This window comes from Maniola hyperantus, chromosome 4 (assembly GCF_902806685.2).
Source record: "Maniola hyperantus chromosome 4, iAphHyp1.2, whole genome shotgun sequence".
In the NCBI taxonomy this organism is placed as follows: Eukaryota; Metazoa; Arthropoda; class Insecta; order Lepidoptera; family Nymphalidae; genus Maniola; species Maniola hyperantus.
Window position 1 is genome coordinate 10,164,873 of NC_048539.1, and position 24,027 is coordinate 10,188,899.

The following is a 24,027-nucleotide window of genomic DNA, read 5'->3' on the forward strand; positions in this document are numbered from 1 at the left end:
TTAGATGAATGATTACCTGGATGGATACTAAGCTCCAAATGCGTGTCAATTCATTTATGTGTGCGTGCGTCATTTTGTCACTGTGTGCACCCATCTACGGTTGGGACGACGAATTTTTTAAGGATATCGATATAACAGCTAAATTAATTCTCTTTGTTCAGATGACGGAACACTTTCATTAAAAAAACAGTAAATCTCTTCGAATATTTTTTATTTATAAATGCGAAAGTGTGTTTGTCCTTCCTTCACGCCCTAACTAAACAACCAATCGACTTGATTTTTGGCATAGATATATTTGAAAGGACAGAGAAGTAACAAAGGAAAGGTACTAATCCTCGCGGACGAAGTCGCGGGCATCAGCTAGTACTTGGTATAAAAGGAAACACATTTTTATTAATTCAAATTTATTGGTTCTACTTCCCACCGCTTCAAATGTAGGTAGATAAGAAATGTGACTTGTTTTAGGATCGTCTTTATACGTGAAACAAATCAGATCTAAGTTGAGATCAGCTGGCATATTATAGCTGCTCGATACTCTCTAGGATAGGATTTCCACACGCCACGGTTTTGCGCCAACACCATCCGACTCCCTGCGACTCTTTTTATAATCTGTTTAAAAAACAAGTAATAAAATTAAAAAGCTATAAGACTCACGATGAACTACAGTGGCCCTGGTAAGTTCTATTTTCCTTATTACTGACCAAAAATAGATGCATTTGACGATTCAAAAGTAAGAACTTCTAAAAGTTTATAATTGAATAAAAAATTATCCTCAATAACAGTCTTTGCCTACTCTTGCAACATGACATTGAGGAGTTGGATTAGTGATAAGTTGTTACAAAGTTTATACCTACCTGGCAGCCAGCCTGGGTAGCCTAGTATCTATTCACAATCAGCAGACCCAAGGCTTCTAAGGTAGATAAAGTTCGACTCGTTTTGGTTTCACTATTAGCCAGCTCTTGACGTGGTTTTAGTTTCTTTTTAACCTGAAATAAAATTTTATTTGTCATGCTTTTAAACATACAAAAATCCTTATGATCGTCATAGGGATTTTTGCATTTTTAACAAAAATTAAAAAAAAATCTGTAAAACATAAGGAATAATTTACTTCCTCAAAACTGCAAATTAATAGTTGGTCTCTTTTTGTTTAACTATGGTCAAATCAAGAAAATTGCAATGTGCTACTTATCTAGTAGTAGACACCTACCGGCTACCTACATACAAATTGAAAGTGCTTAGTACATACTGGTTGATAGTACCTAACTATTTAGGATATCCTTCAAATGTACTGGTACTGCATCTAATTCTAATTTCTTTATTTTAAACCAAATATATAGTTAACTGGATTTTCGAAATGTTTTGAACATAGGCGAGAATATTTCTTTGGCTCCCAGTTTTTTCGTTTTATGGCCCTGATCCACGCATTTCTAATTTCATGACATTTTGGAAATCTACAAAAGTATGCAAATATTATTAAAACGATAAATTTAATTTTACCGATAAAGTATGTACACACATCACTACAAATGAGGCCTAAAATAAATATTAAATTACGCTATGAAACGTGATTTTGTTACTTTGTCACGAGATGATTACACTTATAATATGCAAATCTTTAATTTTCAGCGATTTTCGGAGTAAAAATCGCGATTGGTAGCGATGAAATAATTATTAAAGACTTACCCATGAAAATACAATTCTGGAGCTTTTACGCCTCCTTCCGTAGATTTGGAGGTAAAAAACACACCGTCACACATTTTGTTTTCACTTTTAAGCTTACTTTTGAGCCAGACTTATGTGCTTTTTAAATATTTTTAATAAATATTGCATCAAACCCCAATGTTTTGTCTGCTTAAGGGGGCATCTGTCAACTAAACTGCTCACTTTTTTCACCGATAGAGCGACGTTGCCAGACTTATATGAGCTATCGCTTTTACACGAATGGAGGTTCCCTGAAAAAGACGGAGATAACAATACCTCTTTGACACATAGATGTACAAGAGCGGCAACACGTTATGGTTACCTCTATGTATACTATCTCTATGCCGTACATCGTCAAGCATGTTTGACAAACACGTGAAAAACGAACGCTGGTCAAGCATGTTTGCAGCTCATGAGTGGCTAATTATTTTTTTTTTTTTTTTTTTTTTAATTTTTTTTACGGCCCTGGATAAGTGAGTGGCTAAGATCTGCTGTGTCCAAAGAAATTCTAACTACCACCTACTTCGTAGTACAACTCCTATGTCGATGGCTGTGTCTCTAGACTAGTATAATATAGTGATCTGTGTGCTATGTGTTATTGGTCTGTGGTAAGGCTCAAAAGAGCTAGAATCCAGAGCCGTAAAACCAGTCTTAAAAAAGGTCTGTCTCTGTGGTGCTTCCATGTTATTGGTCCGTGGTGCTTCCTCAGAACTAGGGTGCTTCCCGTGGTGCTTCCAATGTTGTTGACTTTTGAACCCAAAGTAAAAAAGTTTAATAATTAATAAAAACTTGATATTTATATATATTCAGGGAATTTATAAAATTCCCGAGTGTTGTTTGATCATTACAAATTAAAGTAGACCGTTGCTGAACAGTTAGTGTTTGCAGGAAAAAATTATGGCTGCTATAACCAAAACTCGCAACTTTAAAATATTCCGTGGTTTATCGTATAACTACACTCCATGCGTAATTTCTAGTAGGAACCTAAATCTTCAAGAATACCACAGCAAGGATTTGTTGCGGAAGCACCAAGTGTCAATTCAAAACTTTCGTCTCCTCGACTCAAATTTGAATCCACACTCATTATCAGATTTTAAGGCGAATGAATATGTAGTAAAAGCTCAAATTTTAGCGGGTGGAAGGGGAAAAGGTCATTTCGATAATGGTTTCAAAGGTGGAGTGCATTTAACTAAAAATCCAAATGAGATACTCACTTTAGCAAAAAATATGATTGGACATAAGTTGATAACAAAACAAACTCCAAAAGAAGGCATACTTGTAGACAAGGTAATGGTAGCGGAGAGTGTAAACATTGTACGAGAGACGTACTTAAGTATTATAATGGAGAGAACCTATAATGGTGCTGCCTTGGTCGCCTCTCCTGCTGGTGGCATGGACATTGAAGCAGTGGCTGAGAAAACACCACATCTTCTGAAAACAGTCCCTATTGACATCCATGAAGGCATTACAGATAAGATGGCTAAGGAAGTTGCTGAATTTTTAGAATTCAAAGGCCCTTTGGTAAACAAGTGTGCTGAAGAAATAAAAAAGTTATGGCAACTGTTTCTAAAAGTAAAAGTGGTTTGATTATTCTATATTAATAAATAATTTATTTATATTTACCTGATAATATTCACAGTGAATTGCAAAACAAATTATGATATTTTAAAATTATAAGTCGTATGATATGGTTTCAAGTATAAAATTGGCAAGCAGCAAACATGTGATCCATGATACACAATGTCTTCTCTGTTGAATTATGTGGCATACCTTGCTTTCGTTACTTGCTACTTTTTCAAAAATTTAAGAGGCATGGAAGAGCTATAAAGAAATATTTACATAATATGAAAACTTCTTTCTCAAAACGAGCAAACTCTGTACCTACATGGGGTAATTTTAGGATGGATAAAAACTTTAAGGTTGCATCACCAACATGCTAATAGATGTAAAAACTAAACTGTGTTAATGGTTTTAATTTACAAATTATGAAATAATTGTTGAAAAGTTGCACAGTAAAAATGAATATCCAAAAAATGCTGTTATTTCATAGTTTTAAGTTTTCACTCCTTACAGCAGTCCCCACTAACTGGCAATTTTCTGTTTATTATTTAAAGGTTGATGCAACTCAACTAGAAATTAACCCATTGGTGGAAACTGACGATGGCAGGGTTGTAGCAGTGGATGCAAAAATTAATTTTGATGACAATGCACAGTTCCGACAAAAAGATATATTTGCCCTTGATGATACCTCTGGAATCGATCCTAGAGAGGTAAGTAACAGATAAAAAGATTTAAATAAACAAGACCAGATTTTTAAAATTTATTTAATATTTGATACTCATGAATTGTTAATGTCATCTTCTTACCTTATCCCACGCTATGTGGGGTCGGCACATAATGTCTTCTTCTTCCACTCATTCCTGTCATTCGTCAACGTATCCACCTCTTTTTCACACATATCCTCTTTCACGCAATCCATCCACCTTTTCTTTGGTCGTCCTCTCTTTTTTCCTTGCACATGCATACTTAACATTCTTCTAGTGACATGGCTTTCTTCCCTCCACATTATATCCGAATTGTTAATGTCATATAGTAGGTAATAAACAAAATTTATTGAAGTTTCTGCCAATGGTAAGGTTCCAAAATATACTTGTGGGCTCGCCGCCATTTAATTGTAAAGACTTTGCTCATTGAACATCGCGTCATCGTCCCCACCGTCATTGTGAGATTATAAATGAGATGCGCAGTGTGTCACGGGACATTATTCGTGTGGCTCTTGCCGAGGGCACTTCTCAGTAGACACTATGTGTGTCGTACTGTAGGTTATTATAATTGTTATTGTGACCTAATGTGGTTTAAGACGTTGAAGTTATAGTACTAGGTTGTGAAAGGTGCTGTGAATGTGTTTGTGACTGTATAGTGCGTGTTCACTAACTATGTATCGGTAAGTCCTTCTTGTATCGTTCCAATTTGTATTAGACAAACGTGATCGTTGTAGTTGATGTTAATTGAACTAATTGTGGTGTGCTAGGTTAGCTGGTTGGTCTGGGACCGGTATGGGGACATGGTGGAGCCGGTCGCTAGGTAGGGTTAGGTTTACCTACGTTACGTTACGCTAGCTAATTGGACCTTTAGACTTTAATTATCTTTAACGTTGAAGGAAAACATTGTGAGGAAACCTGCAATACCTGAGAGTGCTCCATAGAATACAATATATTTTTATTCAAGTAAACTTTTAAAAGTGCTTTTGAATCGTCAACTAGTTTAATTTACTACTGGTTGGCAATGCCATTCTTACCGAGAAGAACCATCAAGAAACTCTGCAGTTGCACTTTTTAAGTGATCAATTTACAATATTATTATACCATATTGTACAAGCAATTGCAGGACCGAGCATTGCTGGAGCGAGTCAAATCCAATCTTTTTTATCATTTACATAGTCTTCGACTTGTAGCATGTTATACTGCTTTTTTTAGGAGCATATTTTTAATAGATTTTTAAACTTGTTTAAAGGCAAGTCATTGATTGTGGAATTTTGTTATAAAGTATTACACTCATTCCCACAAATGACTTTCCCACTTTCCCAAAGCAGAGCGTAGGAGTTGCAAGCAACGAGCTAGTTTGCTTGTTGTGGAAATCAACATAATATTGTTCTCAAAGGTGTGTGAAGTCTGCCAATCTGCACTGGGCCAGAGTGGCAAACTATGACCTTAACCCTTCTAATTTGAGAGAAGTCCTGTGCTCAGTAGTGGGCGATGAGTGATGATGATGGCATAGCCTAGAAATGATTATAACACAGTTTTATGATATTGATAAACATGTCATAATATCAACAGGCTATCAGAATTCAATATGTCTTATGTAAACAAGGGCAAATTCTATCTTATCAATACTTGATGCAATATTGACAAAATTGAATAAATAAATGTATGTTATTGCATATCTTTAAATAAAAACATCTTTGTGCTAATATTTATTATCTTATAAGTTATAACTATGCTCTGCCCTTTATTGTTATATTTAAGTATGAAACTTGGGTACAACGGAATTTTGCTTAGTGTTTTGAGTTCTTCCTGCGAGAACTCAAGGATGAAACCTTTTGGAAAGTAAAACAGTGTCTAAATAATATTGAAATAGTTAGGGCCATTTCTAAGGAACAAATTATATTTTATATAGAAAAATAGAAAAATTGCTTGTTTAAAACATAGGATTTATGTAAACTACAAGTATACTGAAGAAAAACAATGGGGCTGATTCTCTTGTACAATCTCTAAACTAAACTAAATTAACAGGTCTAAATCTAGTGCTATCCTTTACCGCAAGCAACATTATGACAGGGATAGCAATAGATTTAGACGTGTAATTTTAGTTTAGTTTAGAGATTGTGTACAGGAGAATCGGCCCCATTACCTACTTAAAGGAAACTTTTTCTTTAAGTAAACTAGCTGACTTTCCCCCATTTACATGGCTGGGCTTACATATTCGTTAAAGTAAATGAGAGTATATTTGAAAAATCTACCTAACGTCTTTAGTTTCCGTGCTGTCATCAACATGAATAGAATAGAATAGAATGTTTTTTTATTCATGTAAACTTTTTACAAGTACTTATGAATAGTCAGGTAGTTTTAAATTACCTTGGTTGGTGAAAACTACATGTTATGTGATTACATAGGCAAAAATGCAGATTGGCTTCATCTTAGGCTGCATCACCACTTGCCACCAGGTCTGATTGCAGCCAAGCGCTAGTCTATAAAAAAAAAAAAAACTAAATATTACCATATTTATGTATTTTAATTTTTGGAATAAATAATTTCTAATATTATCTACATCCTGATGGACGAAGCCTAACTGCTGTCTGTTTAAAAGTTCTAATCTTAGAGTTGAACAGGTTTCATTCCAATCACCAAGCCTTCAGCTTGACTTAATTGAATATTCTCAGAAAGAAGCTGCTGAGCTCAACCTAACCTACATAGATATGGATGGCAGCATTGGATGCATGGTGAATGGGGCTGGTTTAGCCATGGCCACCATGGACCTCATCATGTTAAGCGGAGGCAGACCAGCTAACTTCCTTGACCTTGGAGGAGGAGTCGGCCAATCTCAAGTCTCTGCTGCTTTGAGAATATTGGAATCTGACCCTAAAGTGAAGGCAATATTTGTAAACGTTTTTGCTGGTGAGATCTTTGTTCTGTTTCATTAGTACTAAAAAGTAAAACTAATTAAATTAAGTAGTCAGTAAGTTTTTTAAGGCAAAAATGTTATTTGCTAAGTAAGGCAATGTGCTACTTGCATGTTTACCTTTTTATAAGTAAGCAAAGCAAAATACATAAAAAAGTAAAATTGAATGAAAAGAATCTTCTTAAAAATTGGAATTTCCCGCAATTCTTTCTTTGTGAAGGTCTTCATTATAGAGCAATTAATAATCTACATGAAAATTTTCAGATTGTTTTCAAGGTTTAAGAGTCACAAAATAAATTAAAATTATGATAAAATCATCATTCACATTAGATTGCAATCAGATGCAATTTATCTTTAATAAGATAAACTTACTTTGTACAATAAAATTGACTATAAAGAGACTATCTATAAAGAAATTTTGTGTCATTTCAGGTATCGTCAATTGCGCAACCGTAGCCAAGGGAATTGTGGCAGCTTGTAAGGAAACCCCTCCCAAACATCCACTTGTGATCAGGTTAGCGGGCACAAATGCAGCGCAAGCAAAAACGATACTCGAAGAGTCTGGGCTTCCCTTTAAGATCATTAATGATGCTGACGAAGCAGCAAAGGCTGCTGTTGCGCTTGCACAGTAATATGGATCTAGTTAAAATCATTTTCAATCAACGTATTTCATCAACGTATTAACAGCCACACTCAGATTCGCTTCATCGTTACTTAAGGCATGAATTAGTATGCAGCGGTACTCAGAGTCGCTTAATCGTTACTTGAGGCATTCCTTATCCATACCAAAGATAATATATTAAACAAGTACAGATCGCTCACTCTCTATTTAAAATTGTAACTAGTTCAAGACTATTACTAGATGGCGTCACTTGGTTCGTATGAAATATATTTTTTATGGATTTGACGAAATATCATATTTTACTTGTCTGGTTCATCAAATTTATTTATATTTAGTAACAAAATACAAAATTTTCACAACATCACCATCGGAAAAAGCTAATTCTTAATTTTAATTATTGACTCATTGAACTTTACGATATCCATAGCATATTGCTTTGGATAGCTGAAGTAGTATTACAAAATTCCAGTAGATGGCGTAACAAAATGACTTGTTACTTGAAAATAAAATTATTATTTTGCCTTTGGATTGGTGACGGTTGAATTTGACGGTGTATTACAATTTTCTGAGTGCTTTTATTTCTTTTCCCTATTTCGTTTGTGAATTGTTTCTGCTATATGGACTCCGAGATTCTGCTAACCCGATTACTTGTGCTTGCTCCTGGATTTTTGATGATGCCAAACTGCTGACCTACGCTTGATACCGGACCCTCTGATGATTGCCTGTGATTTTGGATTTCGTTTATTATTTGAGTAAAATTTGAGTTGGCTCTAAATAAAATTGAGTTTCATCAGCTGTTCGATAGATGGCACTAAATAAATTTGATAACTCACATTTTAGCTTGCACAATAATGCCATCACACTATAAGGAGTTGACCTACAAGGTACCGGCGACTTAAAGGAGTTTTATGCAAGCTTTAAATGAATGTATGACGTTAGCGATCTTACTTGTATATATTATCTTTGTCCATACTAATTCATGTCTTACGTAACGATCAAGCGACTCTGAGACTACCTGTTGGGTAAAAGAAGGTTTTTTTAAAATAGAGATAGCGAGCAAACGAGCAGGCGGGTTACCTGATGTTAAGTGATTACCGCCGCCCATGAACATTTGCAGCACCAGAGGAACTGTCGATGCGTTGCCGGCCTTTCAGGAATTCATAATGATAAATATTATGATGTAGCACAATATACTTACGTTTACAATTTGTTGATTCTTTATTTCATAATTTTCTATTAGTAAGTAGGTAAGTATTACAATCGTCATACTTTGATTAAGTTTCAAATTGTGCACAATGATTTTAGTATCAAGAAATCCTTATTTCCTAAAAGTATTTAAAACATTTTACGAATTTCCTCCTCGAAGTAAGTGTAATATCATAATTCTTTTAGCATTTGTACTTATAAAATATTTGATGATTTTAGGTTTTGAGACTGAGCTTTGAATTTCTGTTTCTCTACTAACAAAATTGAACCAACCAATTCTTGCCATGAATAGTAAAATAGTAACTATTATTATATTATAGTTTCCATTGTAGATTTAAGTGTTGTTTTGTACATAATATTATGAAGAATAAAAATGATTTATTATATGCTGAGCATTTTATTTTATTGGGTACCAGCTTACCCACCTACGTTAACTAAACCCATTCGATTTCAAAATTTAAATACCTACCTATTGGGCTGTATCATGACTTTCTGAGGATCATGTATAAAGATAAAACAACAGGTGAATAAGAAACTCGAAATTGCTAAATTTTGTTGTACATGTACCTACACAATCTCTGAACTAAACTAACATGAAAATTGACAAGTCTAAGGACCTGCGCAGACGATGGACCATAGTCCACGGAGGATAAAGATAAAAGTGATAACTTAAGAACTGCAACGCACAAGACAGACTAGATAGTACCGCGAAAAACGGTAGTAAAAGACAGGACTTTTGTCCTCCAAAGACTAGACGTTGACATGTCAAATCGTCTATAGTCTCGTCTGCGCAGACCCTAAGGCCTCGTTTACGGAGACGTGGGGCGTCGTGCGTTGCGATGGGCGGCGCGGCCCGCACTGAATTTAAACATATGGCGTTGTATCAGTGCGTTTACGGAGAAGCAATTTTATACGCGTGTGTTTGAGATGGAGCGTTTTTTGAGGCCGAGCCCGCGGATGGCATCGACGCGTCCCACGCGGCGTTCATCGTCGCGGCGGCAATTCTCGATGAAGCGATGCCCGCAGCGGAACCTTCTGCCAGTTTATTTGGAAATCGCATAACGCAGACGCGCCCGCCGCGCACCGCCACTCTTCCCGCCTCGCATCTCTATGAACAACATCGTATATTGCCATTTATGTTTGTGATTACGCGTGCGATGCTAAGTGCCGCTTTACGCGCTGCCTCACCGTAAACAAAAAAAACGTACGACGCTCCGCGAGACGCAACGCCACACACGACGCTTGACGGCCAGCGCATCTCCGTAAACGAGGCCTAAATGTATTACATATTCAATTATCTTTGCGGAAAAGGATAGCTCTAAAGCGATAGATCTTGGGCGCCGTCTCCACGGACGAGAGAATCGCGGCGATAGTCTCGCCGTGTTACAATCAAACCTACAAACTTTCGCCCTGAGAGATAGGTCCATAGAGTTTGGTGAGACTATCGCCGCAATTCTCGTCCGTGGAGAACGGCGCCTAAGATCTAGAGCTGTAAATTTAGTTTTGAGATTGATTACAACAGAATTAGCCACATTATCACAATAACCGTTACAATATTATATGCAGTGTATTAGATTAGAGCCTGAAGAATTTGAGCCGCCGGGCCGAGCCGACTACGGAGCGTGGCGGGGGGAACACCCCCATCGAGTGAAATATTTAGTGTTAAAGTTTTCATACAAATCCTTTAGAAGTAGGAAAGACGATAAGGAGAATGATTAATAAAACTTAAATAATTGGAACTAAAATAGACTTTATTTAATACCATCGCTCGCAATAAACATAACCGTTACAATAAACCTACGCAGTACACTAGAGCCTGAAGAGGTTGAGCCGCCGGCCCTGCGGCGCGTGGCTGTCGCCGAGGCTCATGTTGGCGTGGATGTCGTCGAAGCTCGGCAGCTGCGCCAGCTTGCCGCGCGCCGCCACGGCCGGCTTCTTGCTGAGCATGCGCCGCGCTACCCGGACTATGTCGTCCGCTGTGATCTTTTCTGTAAAATTTGTTCAATTCCGTCATTAATACGAATAAGTACCTACACGTAAGTTTTAAGTATTACGCGAAAAATTTAACACCTCACGCGCCATAACTTTTTGTGTCAAATTTCATGTCAAAAGTACGATTTTTTGAACCATATAGTTAAATAGACGCGTGAGAGCTCTATGCTTGTAATTGTGTTGTAGTCGCAATTTTTGACGGTCAAAAAGTCACAGGAAAATCTATTAGCTACGTCTATCAGGTGCGCAACATTTTACACAAATCCTATTTTTTTAAATATATAAAAGGAAAAGCTGACTGGCTGACTGACTGATCTATCAACTCACAGCTCGAATTACTGGACGGATCGAACTGAAATTTAGTATGCAGATAGCTATTATGACGTAGACAGAAAGGATTTTTGAAAATTCAATCCCCCCCGGGGTATAATAGGGATTTGAAATTTATGTACTTCTCGCGGACGAACCCGCGGGGATAAGCTAGTTTTTTAAAAGCGCGCTCTATATCAATAGACGTATATTTGAATGAATACGAACCAATTTCCTTAATAAAGAAAGCCGGCGGTTTCCTCTTGCCGGTTGCCAGCACCTGTCGGCCGACGTCCTCGAACACGACGGGTCGCGCCTCCAGGTTCATCAGCAGCATCGATTGCAGCTGCGTCTTTGCTCTCTGCCAACACAATATATTTATAATATTAGTATGGAGGATAGAGGAATTTGAAGAACCATGTTGATGATTTTATAGAAAATTATTAGGACCAATCAGATGGTGGGCTTAATCACCATCGAAGCGTGACGTCGAATGATGTTTAATATTGTGTTTCAGGAATTCACCCAACAAGATCCATCTGTCATTCACAAATAAGTGAAGTGGGTTGTAGGAAACGTGGACATATTGCATTGCATAGCTACCAATCAAGTACATATATACCCGGAGCTCAGTCTCGCCCACGTTGCCGGCCATGTTGGCGAGCTCGCGCGCGATGACGAGCGCAGTGTCGTGCAGTCTCGCGGGCGGCGCGGCGGAGTGCACGCAGAACAGCCCAGTGTCGCCGTACGCGTGGTTGTAGGCCGTCGCGTTGAACATCCAGTGGTACCTGAAGGAAAACTTATCTTTTTACTTCCGATGGTAAGTAAAACTGCTTTTTATACTCTCGCGCATAAGCGTTGTATTGAAATTATAGTGCCTGACATTGATGTTAGACGAATTTACTGAACCTAGCTTCCATCCTATTTTCCTGGTACTTTATTCGTGTAAGCTATGCAGTTGGTGTCACGTCAAAAGATCTCCTACGTCAAACTTACCCAGTGAGATAAATATAGATCTACATATTAGGCGTCTTGTTAAAAGGCCTCTAATCTTATACCTGCGCAGTGGGTGATTTATCGATTTAAGTATGCTGTTCACCCCCATTAAAATTGTATGTAATGTAAACTTAGGGTTAATTTGTAAATATGTACCTACATGCCATTTCAAACCAAGTCCACCCATGATAACCCTGCGTCACAACATTAGCGTAGACACCCACCTATTGAGCACGTTGGTGTAGAGCCTCGTGTACATGCCCTTGCCGGGCCCGCCGGCCGAGAACGAGCCGCCGCCGCCCATCATCATGTTGAGCACACACGTCGCCACGAAGTCACTGTCGCCGTGTGAACAGCCTTAACAAATATATTATACAGTCTGTACTAATAAGATTCATTCTAAAATAAATTCACCTGTCTAAAGTTTTTACTCATTATACCAGCGGGGTGATTTGCTAACTCAGTGTCTAACATCAGTGTTGGTGGCTAACACTGATGTTAGACACTGAATGGTAGCCACTGAGCTCATTTGACATTGTTTGGTTTTACATTGCTGCTTCACTAAATGATACTGCACGGGAGCTGTGTGTAGGCGACTGTACCAAATGGAGATCTCCCATCGAGCGGTTGGGTTTGCTCGGTAGCGCCAGCTAGGCATATGGTTGTATATTGGAACTTCTATTTTTTTTCATTTATTAGGATCACCAACAGCTAATCATCTACATCAAACACGAAATTTAAAATACAAACGTTCTTAGATAAAATGACGAGCTAATTAAAGGTAATCACCACATGTGAATAAAGTGTCAGGTAATTTTACTACCAAAAATAAGTTAATTAATTAAAAAATACTAATAATAATTACATAAATAAATAAATAAATATACAGCGCAGATTGCAGGAAACTCCGTTAGTGCGATCGTATCTAGTGATTGCTGATTGATTTCTTCGTACGAGTGAGGAGCGCCATCTGCTTGCAGATGCTTGCATAATACATGAATAGATATAGACCTGCCTACTAATTCGCTAACAGTGTCTAACACTGAATGATAGCCACTAAGCTCATTTGACAATTTTTTTTTTATTCCATTGAAGGTTTTTTACGATAAAATCATTCAGTGTTAGACACTGAGTTAGCGAATTAGTAGGCAGGTCTATACTTTTCTGCAGAGAACATCAGTGATTTTGTGCAGAGCATTAGGTTTAGATCTGCACACCATCATGGAGAATTTTTAAATGAAATAAATTCTGCACACCATCATAGAAAATTCTTAAACGAAATACTATGGAAGGTTATGACAAGCATCACACACAAGTTAGGTAAGATTACGTTTTCCACTTACTTTCTAATCCTATAACTACGTGCGATAATTCGGGTAGATCAGATCCTGGGTAAAGTGGGATTTCACATTCTTCCTGAAATAAATAAATATATACAGTATGCGGCAGAAAATAATGTACATGTAAAACACATCAGCATTTGGGACTTGATTCAGCATCTTGTTTTTTTTTTTTTCAAATAAGAATATTAGCCATTTAAAATGACTAACTAACTCTCCAACTAAGCGTCAAGCTTGTGCTAGGAGTAGGTACGACAATAGTGCAACGGGCGGGGTTTGAACCGTCGACCTTTCGGTTTTCAGTCCACTCCTTTACAGGTTGAGCTATTGAGGCTCTAAAGCTTTAGCTATTTAGCTGTGCCTGTACCCTGTGCGTGGGTGTTTGAAGGTAATACAATTAATTACCTTGGCCAAATAATTCAATTAGGTAGAAGCAATTTCGACGAGGAAGCCAACAGAAGAATTCGGCTAGGCTGGGCAGCTTTTAGGAAATTGAGTCGAGTCTTCTCATCGTCAATTCCTCAGTGCTTGAAGACGAAAGTCTTTAACCAGTGTGTTCTTCCCGTCCCACCTATGGTGCTTGAAAATAAATGAATGAAATGGAAGATCACCTGTTCTAATCCGCCGGTGTATTGCGCTATGGATTTATCAGTCAGAGATGTGAAGGCTGCGCCGTCTTCGTCGTGCCAGGCGGGCTTCATGTCCACGAAATATTTCTGAACGTATTCCACAAACGGTTTGTGCTCTACCTGCAAACAAAAGTATATAGTACTGCTGAATACTTAAGTATAATCCAGGTACAGTAGGCTCACTCTGCTACGACGTTTAGATAAAAGCAGCTCTTGTTTCTACACAATAAACTACAATTTATCTTGCAAGGCTGAGAACACTGTAGCCTTAAATATAAAAAATGCTTTTTCTATTGAGTAAATTCTTTATTTATCTCTCATAGGAAAAGATACGCGAGTGCCGTTTCTGTTTTATTTCTCTATGATTTTAAAATTACAATTATAATCAAAACCTGAACCTCCCTAGGTTTATTAAGGTTTTAATATTTTTAAAATTGTAATTTAATAATAAAATTGTTACTTTAATATTTGACAGTAAAATTATAGTTTATTTTATTATATAGATACTTTACCCCGACAGCCGCGACTACCATCCGGTCAGGTGTGTAGTGATTTTTCAAGTAGTTGAGTATTATACCTCTGTCTATTTTCATCACATTCTCTGCGGGGCAAATTTTTGGCAAACCAAGCGTGTTTCCTTTGTATGCAGCCTGAAAAATAAAACATTTTCATTAATATAAAACAAAGGAAAGAACTTTAAATTCAGACACTGACTGGATTGGAGGCTATTTGTTTAGCAAATAGACAACTAACATGTTAGATCGGTACTCTTAGACAGTGCACGGCAGAAAATAATGTACATCGACCTTTAGAAAGAGATAGCGGTTTCGTAGAACGTTGTCTCTGTCGTTGAGACCGACAAACCGTCACATAGGTATGAGTGACAGAGAAAACGCTTTACGAAGCTGAAACCTCTTTCTAAAGGTCGATGTACAATATTTCCTGTACAACATAGCAAATCTCGTCAACATCGAAACACTATAAAATCAGGTTCCATTAACGTTGGTAACTATTTCTTCATAACCAGCTACGAAATAAGATTTATACTTCGTCTTTTCGTAAGTAGTTATTAATAAAGGGTAATCGGCAAAAACCCGATTATTTGACAAATTAAAATTAGTTCTCATTTTATGGTCAGTTACGAACCCTTAAACCCAGATAAAATATTCTTTATCACTAAGTAAACTTATTTCCTAGCTGGTTAAAAAAAAATAGTAACCAATGTGGATGGAACCTAAAATCAGAGTAAAATGTACCTAACCATATTAATGATATTTATTGTTTCCACTTGGGGCACTGGCTGAACATATCATTTATTATATTACGGTTAATTTTACTTTACAATACTCAAAATCTATGAATATTATAGAGATGTAAAACTCTTACTAACTCTACAGGAACATGCAATCAGCATAAGCCTGATACTTTCGAAGCAATAAAGCAAATTATACTGACAAAATTTTATATACAACAAGCCTATGCCCAATTCGTCCGCGTGGATTACACGAATTTCAAATCCCCATTTTAGTCACTTAGGGATTGAATTTTCAAAAGTCATTTCTTAGCAGATGTCTACGTCATAACAGCTATCTATCTGCATGCCGCATTTCAGCCCGATCCGTCCAGTAGTTTGAGCCGTTTGAGTTGATAGATCAGTCAGTCCAGTCACCTTTTCCTTTTATATATAGAGAAACTAACAGACAGACTTACAGAATGTATCATGTCCATCAATATAGTCTCTTGTTCAGGCCTCATGGAAATAGTTTCTAGTTCAAACGCAACTGCCTGGCGAGCCGCCTCGATCTCCTCCATAGACAGCTGAGGCCTCAGTGTCACTTCTGCTAACACCTTCAACAATCAAGAGTTGATAATTATGATCTAGTTGTTGTTTAGTAGTTGTAAGCGTAGTATCTAATAAATTGATTTCGTCACAAAACAAAAAAAACGGTCGAATGCGTGTCTGACTCGCACACGAAGGGTTCCGTACCATTGTACAAGATATACCTAATACTTTTATGTAGAACACTGCAAGTTAATGATGGACAGCACCATATATACGTGATTTAGTAAACTATTTATATTTTCATGAACACATCACATAATTTTTTTGTGATGTAACCAGAAATTCACGGCTTTCGAATTATTTTGTTGTACTGTGTACAACAACACGCATTTTTATGGTGCGTCCAATGACATTACTCGCTTGAGCGAGAGCGAGATACGTGAGCGGCGGGCGGGCTCCATTCCAGTATTTAAACATGTTTTACCTGAGTTACAGCTTCCAGTCCTCTGGAATCTGCACTGGTTGCATACACTGTGGTATCTCTCGACCCTTGGCAGTCACATATTCCTCCATGTCTTTCTAACTCGCGGAGCATTACGTCACGGGTTGGGAATTTGTGGGTTGCCTGTAAAATAACATCAAAAATAAAAAACATATAAAATATGAAAATAATGACAAATAAAAGTATTAATAAATAAATAATTAATTATTTTGAATTTTGAATAATATTATAAAGAGTTTGTAGGAGGTAATCTCTGAAACTACAGAACCGATTTTAAAAATTCTTTCACCAGTAGAAAGCTACATTATTCCTGAGTAACATATTTTATTTTCAAAAAATTGTAACAAGCTACCCGTGCGAAGCAGGGGCGGGTCGCTAGTTTTGAATACAATAAAATGACTTATCAGTTGCTGATTATGTTTTATAAAAACCTCTAAAGATGCACTTAGTTACTAGTTACTTTTTATAAAGCAATGTTTTTAACTGTTAGTGAGTACTGTACTGAGTAACAAATATCTGATCAAAAAGTATAGCAATGTTAAAATTATATTCCAAGGAGACAAGTCAGAAATTAGAAATATATTTATGTACTTACACCAAAACTTAACTTTTCAAGGAAATGGCAGATACCATTTGGGTATGCCACTTCATATCTCGGGCCAGAGTCAACCACCACTGAAAAAAAATATTTTATTGATTTAGGTGTTTATATGTTATCATTTATATGTAGAAGATCACATAACAATACAGACAGAAAACAGATAAACAACTTTTCTTTAAAGTGATCTAGAGCAAAGTTTTCTGTTCCTGAATAAACTTAGGTCTTGACAGATTTCCAGGACAAAAACTGTCATCATAATCATCATCAACAGATAGACATCCACTAATGGATGCCGGTCTCTTGTGGGCTCTTCTTCATGCGACAGTCTTGTGCTGCCTGAATCCAGCTGCTCCCTGCAACTTGTTTGATTTCTGTCCACCTATAATACGCGACAGGTTGAGGTGGCAATCATTGTGGGGACGCCCAGCACAAACTCTGCGGTAACCTGGTGTGGAATAGCGCAAGCGCTGTGTCGATATGCACTGCGTCTCCCCGCCTCATACACCGATTGCCATCTTGACCTGTCGCGAACCATAGTGGAGGAGGGTCTCTTACTTACCACCAGCAGTACAAAATTGTCCAAACTTCTTTTCAGATGCCACTCTCAAGCCATTGCTGAGTATGGTCACTTCAGTAACATAGTTTTCTGATTTAGAGGAGGCATATTCTACTGGTGGAAGATTCAGCATCGGCTCAGAGAGAGGTGGCAAAGGTGAAACACTTTTTTTTGACAATGGCTGAGAAGGTTTGTCAATGTTTTGACTGAAGCTTCTCGATCCATATTTAAATGTTGGCAGCCTAAAAGTATTGAAATATTATTATGGCATATTGTGTATTATCTTGTGGTTTCTTTAATTTTTTATATAAGCATATTGTGGTTATAAGTTATTGAATACCACAGAACAGTTTAAAACTTTAAAATAGTTGTAAAAAATTCAAGGTAAGTATTTGAATTAAAATATAACAAGTAAAATATAATAAGTTTGTGAATTAATAAGCTTATTCTGTTTATCCATCCTACTATTTACCTGATCAATAGAATTTGTATTATATATATATATATATATATATATATATATTTTAGTTTGGATAATGTTTTAGGATGGATAATGGAATAAACCATTTAGTATATAATATATATTACAGTATATAGTATCATCAACGTATAAAAGGTGCCGTGCAAGTCGCATATAAAGCATTAATTAAACTACTATAACTAAAAACTTTACATTTTACTAAAAGAACTATAAATGCCTAATATAAATACCTATTTAATGAAAAATATTGAAACAATAAACTATACATATGGATTTATTGAAAAGAAATAGAAAGTTTATAAATAAAAATGCCAATTAATAAACTAACCCATTTTTTATAGAACACAACCTAGAAAATAGAACTTTCATATCTGATACATGAGACATTATTTCAGACTAAATATGCGTAAATTTTTATATTATTGTAATAAATAATAATTACTACAAAATTTTATTTTACTGTTTTAGAAATTATTTAAAATTTAAAAATTTCACAAACAAACACATCTATTCGTTTTTTTTTGGTGTTTTTTATTTCTTTTTATTCTAACCACAGAGTATATTATGAGATTCTAACTGGCTTTACGGCTCTGCGTTCTAGTTTTTTTTAATCCTGTCAACCAAAGAGTAATAAGAGGAATAAAACGGGAATAGGGTTGGCCGGTTAAAGCTTAGCAGCTTAGCACAAATGGCACCACCATTGCTAGTTCCCTTGTCATTGATGAGGTTTGAGCGTAGATAGAATAATAGGTAGATTTAAGTACTGTGTAAAGACTTCCGTGCGGTCCCGGTTTAAGAATGTGACCGCTCCATATCTTCCCGTGGATGTCGTAAAAGGCGACTAAGGGATAAACCGAATGGTGGCGGTTCGAACGTATTTCCACCAAACAAAAGCGTTCCCAAAGAGGGTTAGCGTCAGGCAGGCGGCCGGCTGCAAAACATCTTGCCAAATCCCTACAACATGACTAAGAATAATAAAGATATGTGTGAAAATGTTAGGGCGTACCCTCTAGGCAACGCGCAGGGGCAGCACCCGGCGCCTGTGAGAAATGGACTAGGGTTGTTGCATCAGGGACGGGTGCAACGTAAGAAGCGAGTCCGAGAAGTAAAAATGAGGATCAGGCCGATTGCGAATCGACTGCATCTATCATTTAATGACAGCATCAATGTCAAAATATGGTTTTCCTATCACGGTTCGGTGAGACAGTCCACAAAGGATAGATGTGGACAAAAAAATGTTTTGACAGTTCATTTACACTATCGATAAAATTTATTGTATGAAAAATGCTATTGCGGACGCGTTTTGAAGTTTGATGTCATATAAGAACCTCGACAAATGTTACGTCAAATGAGGTTTTCATTGAAACAACTCGAGAGGTGTTTTTATCAGTGACATAAGCTATCCGCAAATCGTTTTACTACTCATATTAATTAAAATAAAGTTATGAAAGGGATTAAAAAGGCTATAGTAATTCTTCTGCTAGATAAGAAATCAATTATTAATTTTAGAAGCTAGTATAATAGTATAAAAGTATTTTTAGATTAATGTAAGTCTCATAAGTACTTTTAAAAGAATATGTGATGACTCTTTCATTAGTAGGTTTGATGCACAGAGTACATTAAATATAGAGGTATACTAACACTGAGAAACGAGAATCACAGAGTACTTTTTACACGCACCTATAACTTCTTGGAGAACAGTTATGTGCATTTTATAACTAAATAATTAAATATCATTGCTTTAACGGTGATGGAAAACATTGTGTGGAAACCTGCATGCCTGAGAGTTCTCCAAAATGTTATCAAAGGTGTGTGAAGTGAAGTCTACCAATCCGCATTTGGCCAGCATGGTAGACTATGGCCAAAACTCTTCTCACACTCAAGAGAACCGTACTCTATAGTGAGCCAGCGACAAGCTAAACATAATAGTATACCTTTGACTCCTTTGAGAACAATATGGAGAACTCTCAGGCATGCAGATTTCCTCATGATGTTTCCTTCACCGCTAAATCAAGTTAAGTATAATTAATTGTTTAAAACGCACATAACTCTTAGAGATGCGTTCCTAGAATTGAACCCCCAACCTTCAATTATTCAGAGGTGGACATCCTAACCACTAGGCTCTTCGGGGAACTTCTAAAATTATTCCCCAAAGTAATGTCCAAAAGTCGAATCATTTTCTGATTTAATTGATTTAGCTTTGGAAATTACTTTGGAATTTAAATAATTTAGGCAAATAAAACAACAGTTTGATGATTTTTTATGTATTCTTTTATTAAAGTAGATTAGATTCAGACATTTTAATTATATCACCATCTGCTTCTTATAATAAAACAACAGTTTGATGATTTTTTATGTATTCTTTTGTTAAAGTAGATTAGATTCAGACATTTTAATTATATCACCATCTGCTTCTTATAAATCTAATCTGGCACCGTTCATTATTTTATTTGTCTCTGCACGGGGTCCAAGAGCTCGAGTTCACAACATATCCCAATCCATATCTTTGTCAGGATGAAGAAATGAATGCAGCACTGTATCACCTTTGCCTGAAAAAAAATTATGATAACTGAGTAAGTGACCACTGACTGTGTTGCTTAATCTATACCACTAGGCACTACCAGCTTCTGTTTAGGTATGACGTTGTCTGCGAAGACTTTAGAATCAGTGTATATGGTATCTTTGTTACTAATTTAGCTAATCCAAATTGTTTCTTTAAATATTTGTGGTGCGAAGGAGTAAGAAACATCCAAACTTTCATATGAAGAGCAACGTTTTAGGCAGCTCTAGATACATAAGGAAACATACTCGAGAAAGCACTTGTAGTGTGGAGGTACTTACTATGAAGTCATAACCACCAGTAGCAATGGACTCAATTTGTATAATAGGTACTTTATGAAACGCTGTTAAAACTCCTCTAACTTTTCGGAGTTTAATACCATTGTAACAACTAAATATCACTTGCTTAGCTGTGAAGGAAAAGGAAGATCGTGAGGAAACCCGCATGAGAGCCTTTACTTGTATTGAATGATAACGTTTGTTAACTTACGAGTTCTAACTTCCAAGCAGCCACAGTCCGTCAATAAGGGTCCCAATACTTAGGCAAATCAGTGCCCAGGCATTTGCGTATAAGTTCAGTGAGAAAAACTAAGTCTCCGGAGTCCGAGGAGCAAGCAAAGTTGCAGAATTAATCACAAAAAACAAACGCGTAAACTAAGGAAAAACAACAAAAAATTGTACTTTGTGGTCTGGGGTTCTAAATAGTTAACACAGACTAACTACTTATTTGTAATAAGTAACGTAGCCAAATTTAGGAGACTGTTATGTCCATGTAAATTGCTAGATTACCAAGTGATTACCATAGATATTCGATTTAGTCGGGTTATAAATAGGTCCGTGCTACCAATACGTCATCAAAATGTCGATAATGACCAAATGCGATATAGTGCATTAGTCGTCCGCGATAGCAAATTTATCAACTGTAACGATCACGATTCTTAAGGATATTTCTATTGCGATGTCACATGTCAGTTTACGGCAATCGGCCTGGTATGTGGGAACGATGACTGGAAGAGGAAGAGAGCTAGCGGATGTATTAGAAAAGAGAAGAATAAATGTTGCCTGTCTACAAGAAACGAGGTGGACGGGTACGAAAGCGAGGGAAATTGGGGCTGAGTATAAATTTTTCTATAGTGGGAGTGACGGTAGGATAAATGGTGTGGGAGTGGTATTAGACAAAGACCTGAAAAAATGTGTGACAGACGTAAATAGAGTGAATGACCGAATTATAGTTGTTAAGCTAGTTATACAAAACGTAGTTGTAAACATAGTGAGTGTGTATGCGCCACAGGTAGGGTGTGATGATGAAATGAAAGAGACGTTTTGGAAAGATTTTGATGCTGTTATGATGGGTATTCCACAAAGCGAAGAAATATATATAGGAGGGGATTTTAACAGTCATGTAGGAAGAACGAATGAAAATTTTGAAAGAGTGCATGGGAGTTGGGGTTTTGGGACTCGAAACAGAGAGGGAGAAACACTACTGCAATCGGCATCTGCCTTTGACATGGTCATAGTAAATACATTTTTTGAGAAACGAGACCAGCATTTAATTACTTACCAAAGTGGCAACCACAGATCACAAATAGACTATTTTCTAATTAGTAGGAAAAATCTTAACACAGTGAAGGACTGTAAAGCATACCGGGGGAACCATTAGCATCTCAACACAGACTTTTACTAATGGAAATGAAAGTAAAGGTTCAAACCATCAAGTCCAAGCCTGCCTAAAATAAAATGGTACATGATAGAAAAAGAGGAGTGCGCGATAGAATTTCAAAGACGAGTGGTAGACAAAATGATTGAAATGGATGGTGATTTTCAAAAGAAATCGGTGAATGAGTGCTGGAATGAAATGGCTTCATTTATGAGGAGTGTGGCAATGGATATTTTTGGTGAGACGAAGAATAGAAGGCGGATTGACAAAGACACCTGGTGGTGGAGTGAGGACGTACAAAAAGTTCTGAAAGAAAAAAAAGATGCCTTTAAAGAGTGGAAAGGAGTGAGCGATAGTGACGTAATTATGAAACAAAATAAAAGGGAAGTATATATGGAGCGTAAAAAGAAAGCTAAGAGAGCTGTCGGTATCGCAAGGGGAAAGGCACAAGAAAAATTGTATAGGTCTCTTGAAAGCCCCCAAGGCCAAAAAGATTTATACCGACTAGCAAGAGCAAGAGAAAAGAATGCAAGGGATATTATTCACATCAAATGCATAAAGGATAGTGAAAAGAAAGTTTTAACAAATGAAGAGGACATAAAAGACCGTTGGAGAGAATATTTTAGAAAGTTAATGAATGAAGAGAATGAGTGGAGTGGAGAGTTAGATAATGTACCAACTAACTTGGGTATGGTAGAACAGGTGAGTATAGATGAAGTAAGAAAGGCAGTACAGAGTATGAAAAATGGTAGAGCAACAGGGCCAGATAGTATACCAGCTGAAGTATGGAAGTTCCTAAAAGAAGATGGATGGAGCTGGCTGACTTTATTCTTCAATAAGCTGTTGCATGAGGAGGAGATCCCCGAAGAATGGTGCAACAGTTTGTTGGTGCCCATTTACAAAAACAAGGGTGATGTACAAGACTGTAACAGCTATCGAGGAATAAAGCTCATGTCGCATAGTATGAAGATTTGGGAAAAAGTGATAGAAAGGAGACTGAGAGAGGAGACTGAGGTCACACAAAACCAGTTCGGGTTTATGCCCGGTCGAGGTACCTACCACAGATGCAATATTCGCACTCCGTCAACTCTGCGAGAAATACAGGGGTGCACGTAGAAACCTGCACATGGTATTTATCGACCTGGAGAAGGCATATGATAGAGTTCCTCGTGATGTTTTGTGGTGGGCTATGAAAGTAAAGAGAGTGCCTGGGAAGTACGTGAGGCTTGTGAAAGCGATGTATAGACGAGCAAGCACAAGGGTCCGGTCAGAAGCTGGAGTTACAGACAGGTTCAATGTGGAAGTAGGTTTGCATCAGGGATCGGCTTTAAGTCCTTACTTGTTTGTCCTGATAATGGATGCTCTGACGTCAAACATACAGGAGCAGGCACCCTGGTGCATGCTGTTTGCCGATGACATTGTGCTTGTCGGAGAAGATGCGACCGAAGTCCAGAACAGACTATGTAGCTGGCAAGAGGAATTGGAAAGTTTTTGCCTAAGGATCAGCCGGACTAAGACAGAACATATGTTCTGTGACTTCGGTGGCCCCTCCAGATTCTCTGAGATTGCTCTAGATGGCATAACCTTACCTGTTTGTTCCAATTTCCGGTACCTCGGTTCGCTCTTCCAAAACGACGGTAATATTGACCGAGACGTGAACAATAGAATGAATGCGGGATGGATGAAATGGCGACAGGTCTCAGGTGTTATATGCGACCCGCAAATGCCCCTTAAACTTAAGGGGAAAATCTATAAAACAGTCGTTAGACCTGTCACATTGTATGGTTCAGAATGTTGGGCGGTAAAAGGGACGGATGAAACGCGAGTACCTACATGCGACTGAAATGCGAATGTTGAGATGGATGTGTGGTGTGACAAGGATGGATAAGATAAGAAATGAATATATAAGGGGTAG

The 24,027-nt window shown here is 37.2% G+C and overlaps 2 protein-coding genes and 1 long non-coding RNA gene across 4 annotated transcripts; 1 reads left to right on the forward strand and 2 right to left on the reverse strand.

Annotated features, from left to right (window-relative positions):
• Positions 1–840: 840 nt before the first annotated feature.
• On the reverse strand, positions 841–1,844 carry LOC138402259 (uncharacterized). Its single transcript, XR_011236671.1, has 3 exons — positions 1,684–1,844; positions 1,260–1,451; positions 841–986 (listed from the first exon to the last, which is right to left on the reverse strand). It is a non-coding gene; the product is annotated as an uncharacterized lncRNA (long non-coding RNA).
• A 573-nt stretch (positions 1,845–2,417) lies between these two features.
• Positions 2,418–8,509, forward strand: ScsbetaG (Succinyl-coenzyme A synthetase beta subunit, GDP-forming). Its single transcript, XM_034985343.2, has 4 exons — positions 2,418–3,273; positions 3,816–3,971; positions 6,641–6,875; positions 7,312–8,509. Exons 1-4 carry the CDS (start codon positions 2,599–2,601, stop codon positions 7,509–7,511), a joined length of 1,266 nt encoding a protein of 421 aa, XP_034841234.1. The 5' UTR covers positions 2,418–2,598; the 3' UTR covers positions 7,512–8,509.
• A 1,930-nt stretch (positions 8,510–10,439) lies between these two features.
• On the reverse strand, positions 10,440–23,936 carry LOC117997159 (mitochondrial-processing peptidase subunit alpha). Of its 2 annotated transcripts, none has more exons than XM_069498388.1 (12): positions 23,702–23,936; positions 17,419–17,657; positions 16,854–16,933; positions 16,241–16,381; positions 15,684–15,821; positions 14,486–14,623; positions 13,956–14,093; positions 13,348–13,420; positions 12,229–12,361; positions 11,631–11,796; positions 11,237–11,369; positions 10,440–10,695 (listed from the first exon to the last, which is right to left on the reverse strand). In XM_069498388.1, the coding sequence occupies exons 2-12, from the start codon at positions 17,546–17,548 to the stop codon at positions 10,517–10,519; spliced, it is 1,449 nt and encodes a 482-aa protein (XP_069354489.1). In that variant the 5' UTR covers positions 17,549–17,657; positions 23,702–23,936; the 3' UTR covers positions 10,440–10,516. The 2 variants fall into 2 exon arrangements, with proteins under 2 accessions (XP_069354489.1, XP_034841231.1); XM_034985340.2 differs by lacking the exon at positions 23,702–23,936 and adding an exon at positions 18,225–18,448.
• Between the last annotated feature and the right edge of the window lie 91 nt (positions 23,937–24,027).

What these genes read in the sequence shown, in the direction of transcription:
- ScsbetaG (XM_034985343.2), top strand. Translation starts at nt 2,599, where the DNA reads ATGGCTGCTATAACCAAAACTCGCAACTTTAAAATATTCCGTGGTTTA. An exon ending in TATGGCAACTGTTTCTAAAA is followed by an intron (nt 3,274 to 3,815) that starts GTAAAAGTGGTT and finishes TATTATTTAAAG; the next exon opens with GTTGATGCAACTCAACTAGA. An exon ending in CTGGAATCGATCCTAGAGAG is followed by an intron (nt 3,972 to 6,640) that starts GTAAGTAACAGA and finishes GAATATTCTCAG; the next exon opens with AAAGAAGCTGCTGAGCTCAA.
- LOC117997159 (XM_034985340.2), bottom strand. Translation starts at nt 18,283, where the DNA reads ATGTCTCATGTATCAGATATGAAAGTTCTATTTTCTAGGTTGTGTTCT. An exon ending in TTGTGTTCTATAAAAAATGG is followed by an intron (nt 17,658 to 18,224) that starts GTTAGTTTATTA and finishes CAATACTTTTAG; the next exon opens with GCTGCCAACATTTAAATATG. An exon ending in TTTCTTTATTAAGGAAATTG is followed by an intron (nt 10,696 to 11,236) that starts GTTCGTATTCAT and finishes CAAATTTTACAG; the next exon opens with AAAAGATCACAGCGGACGAC.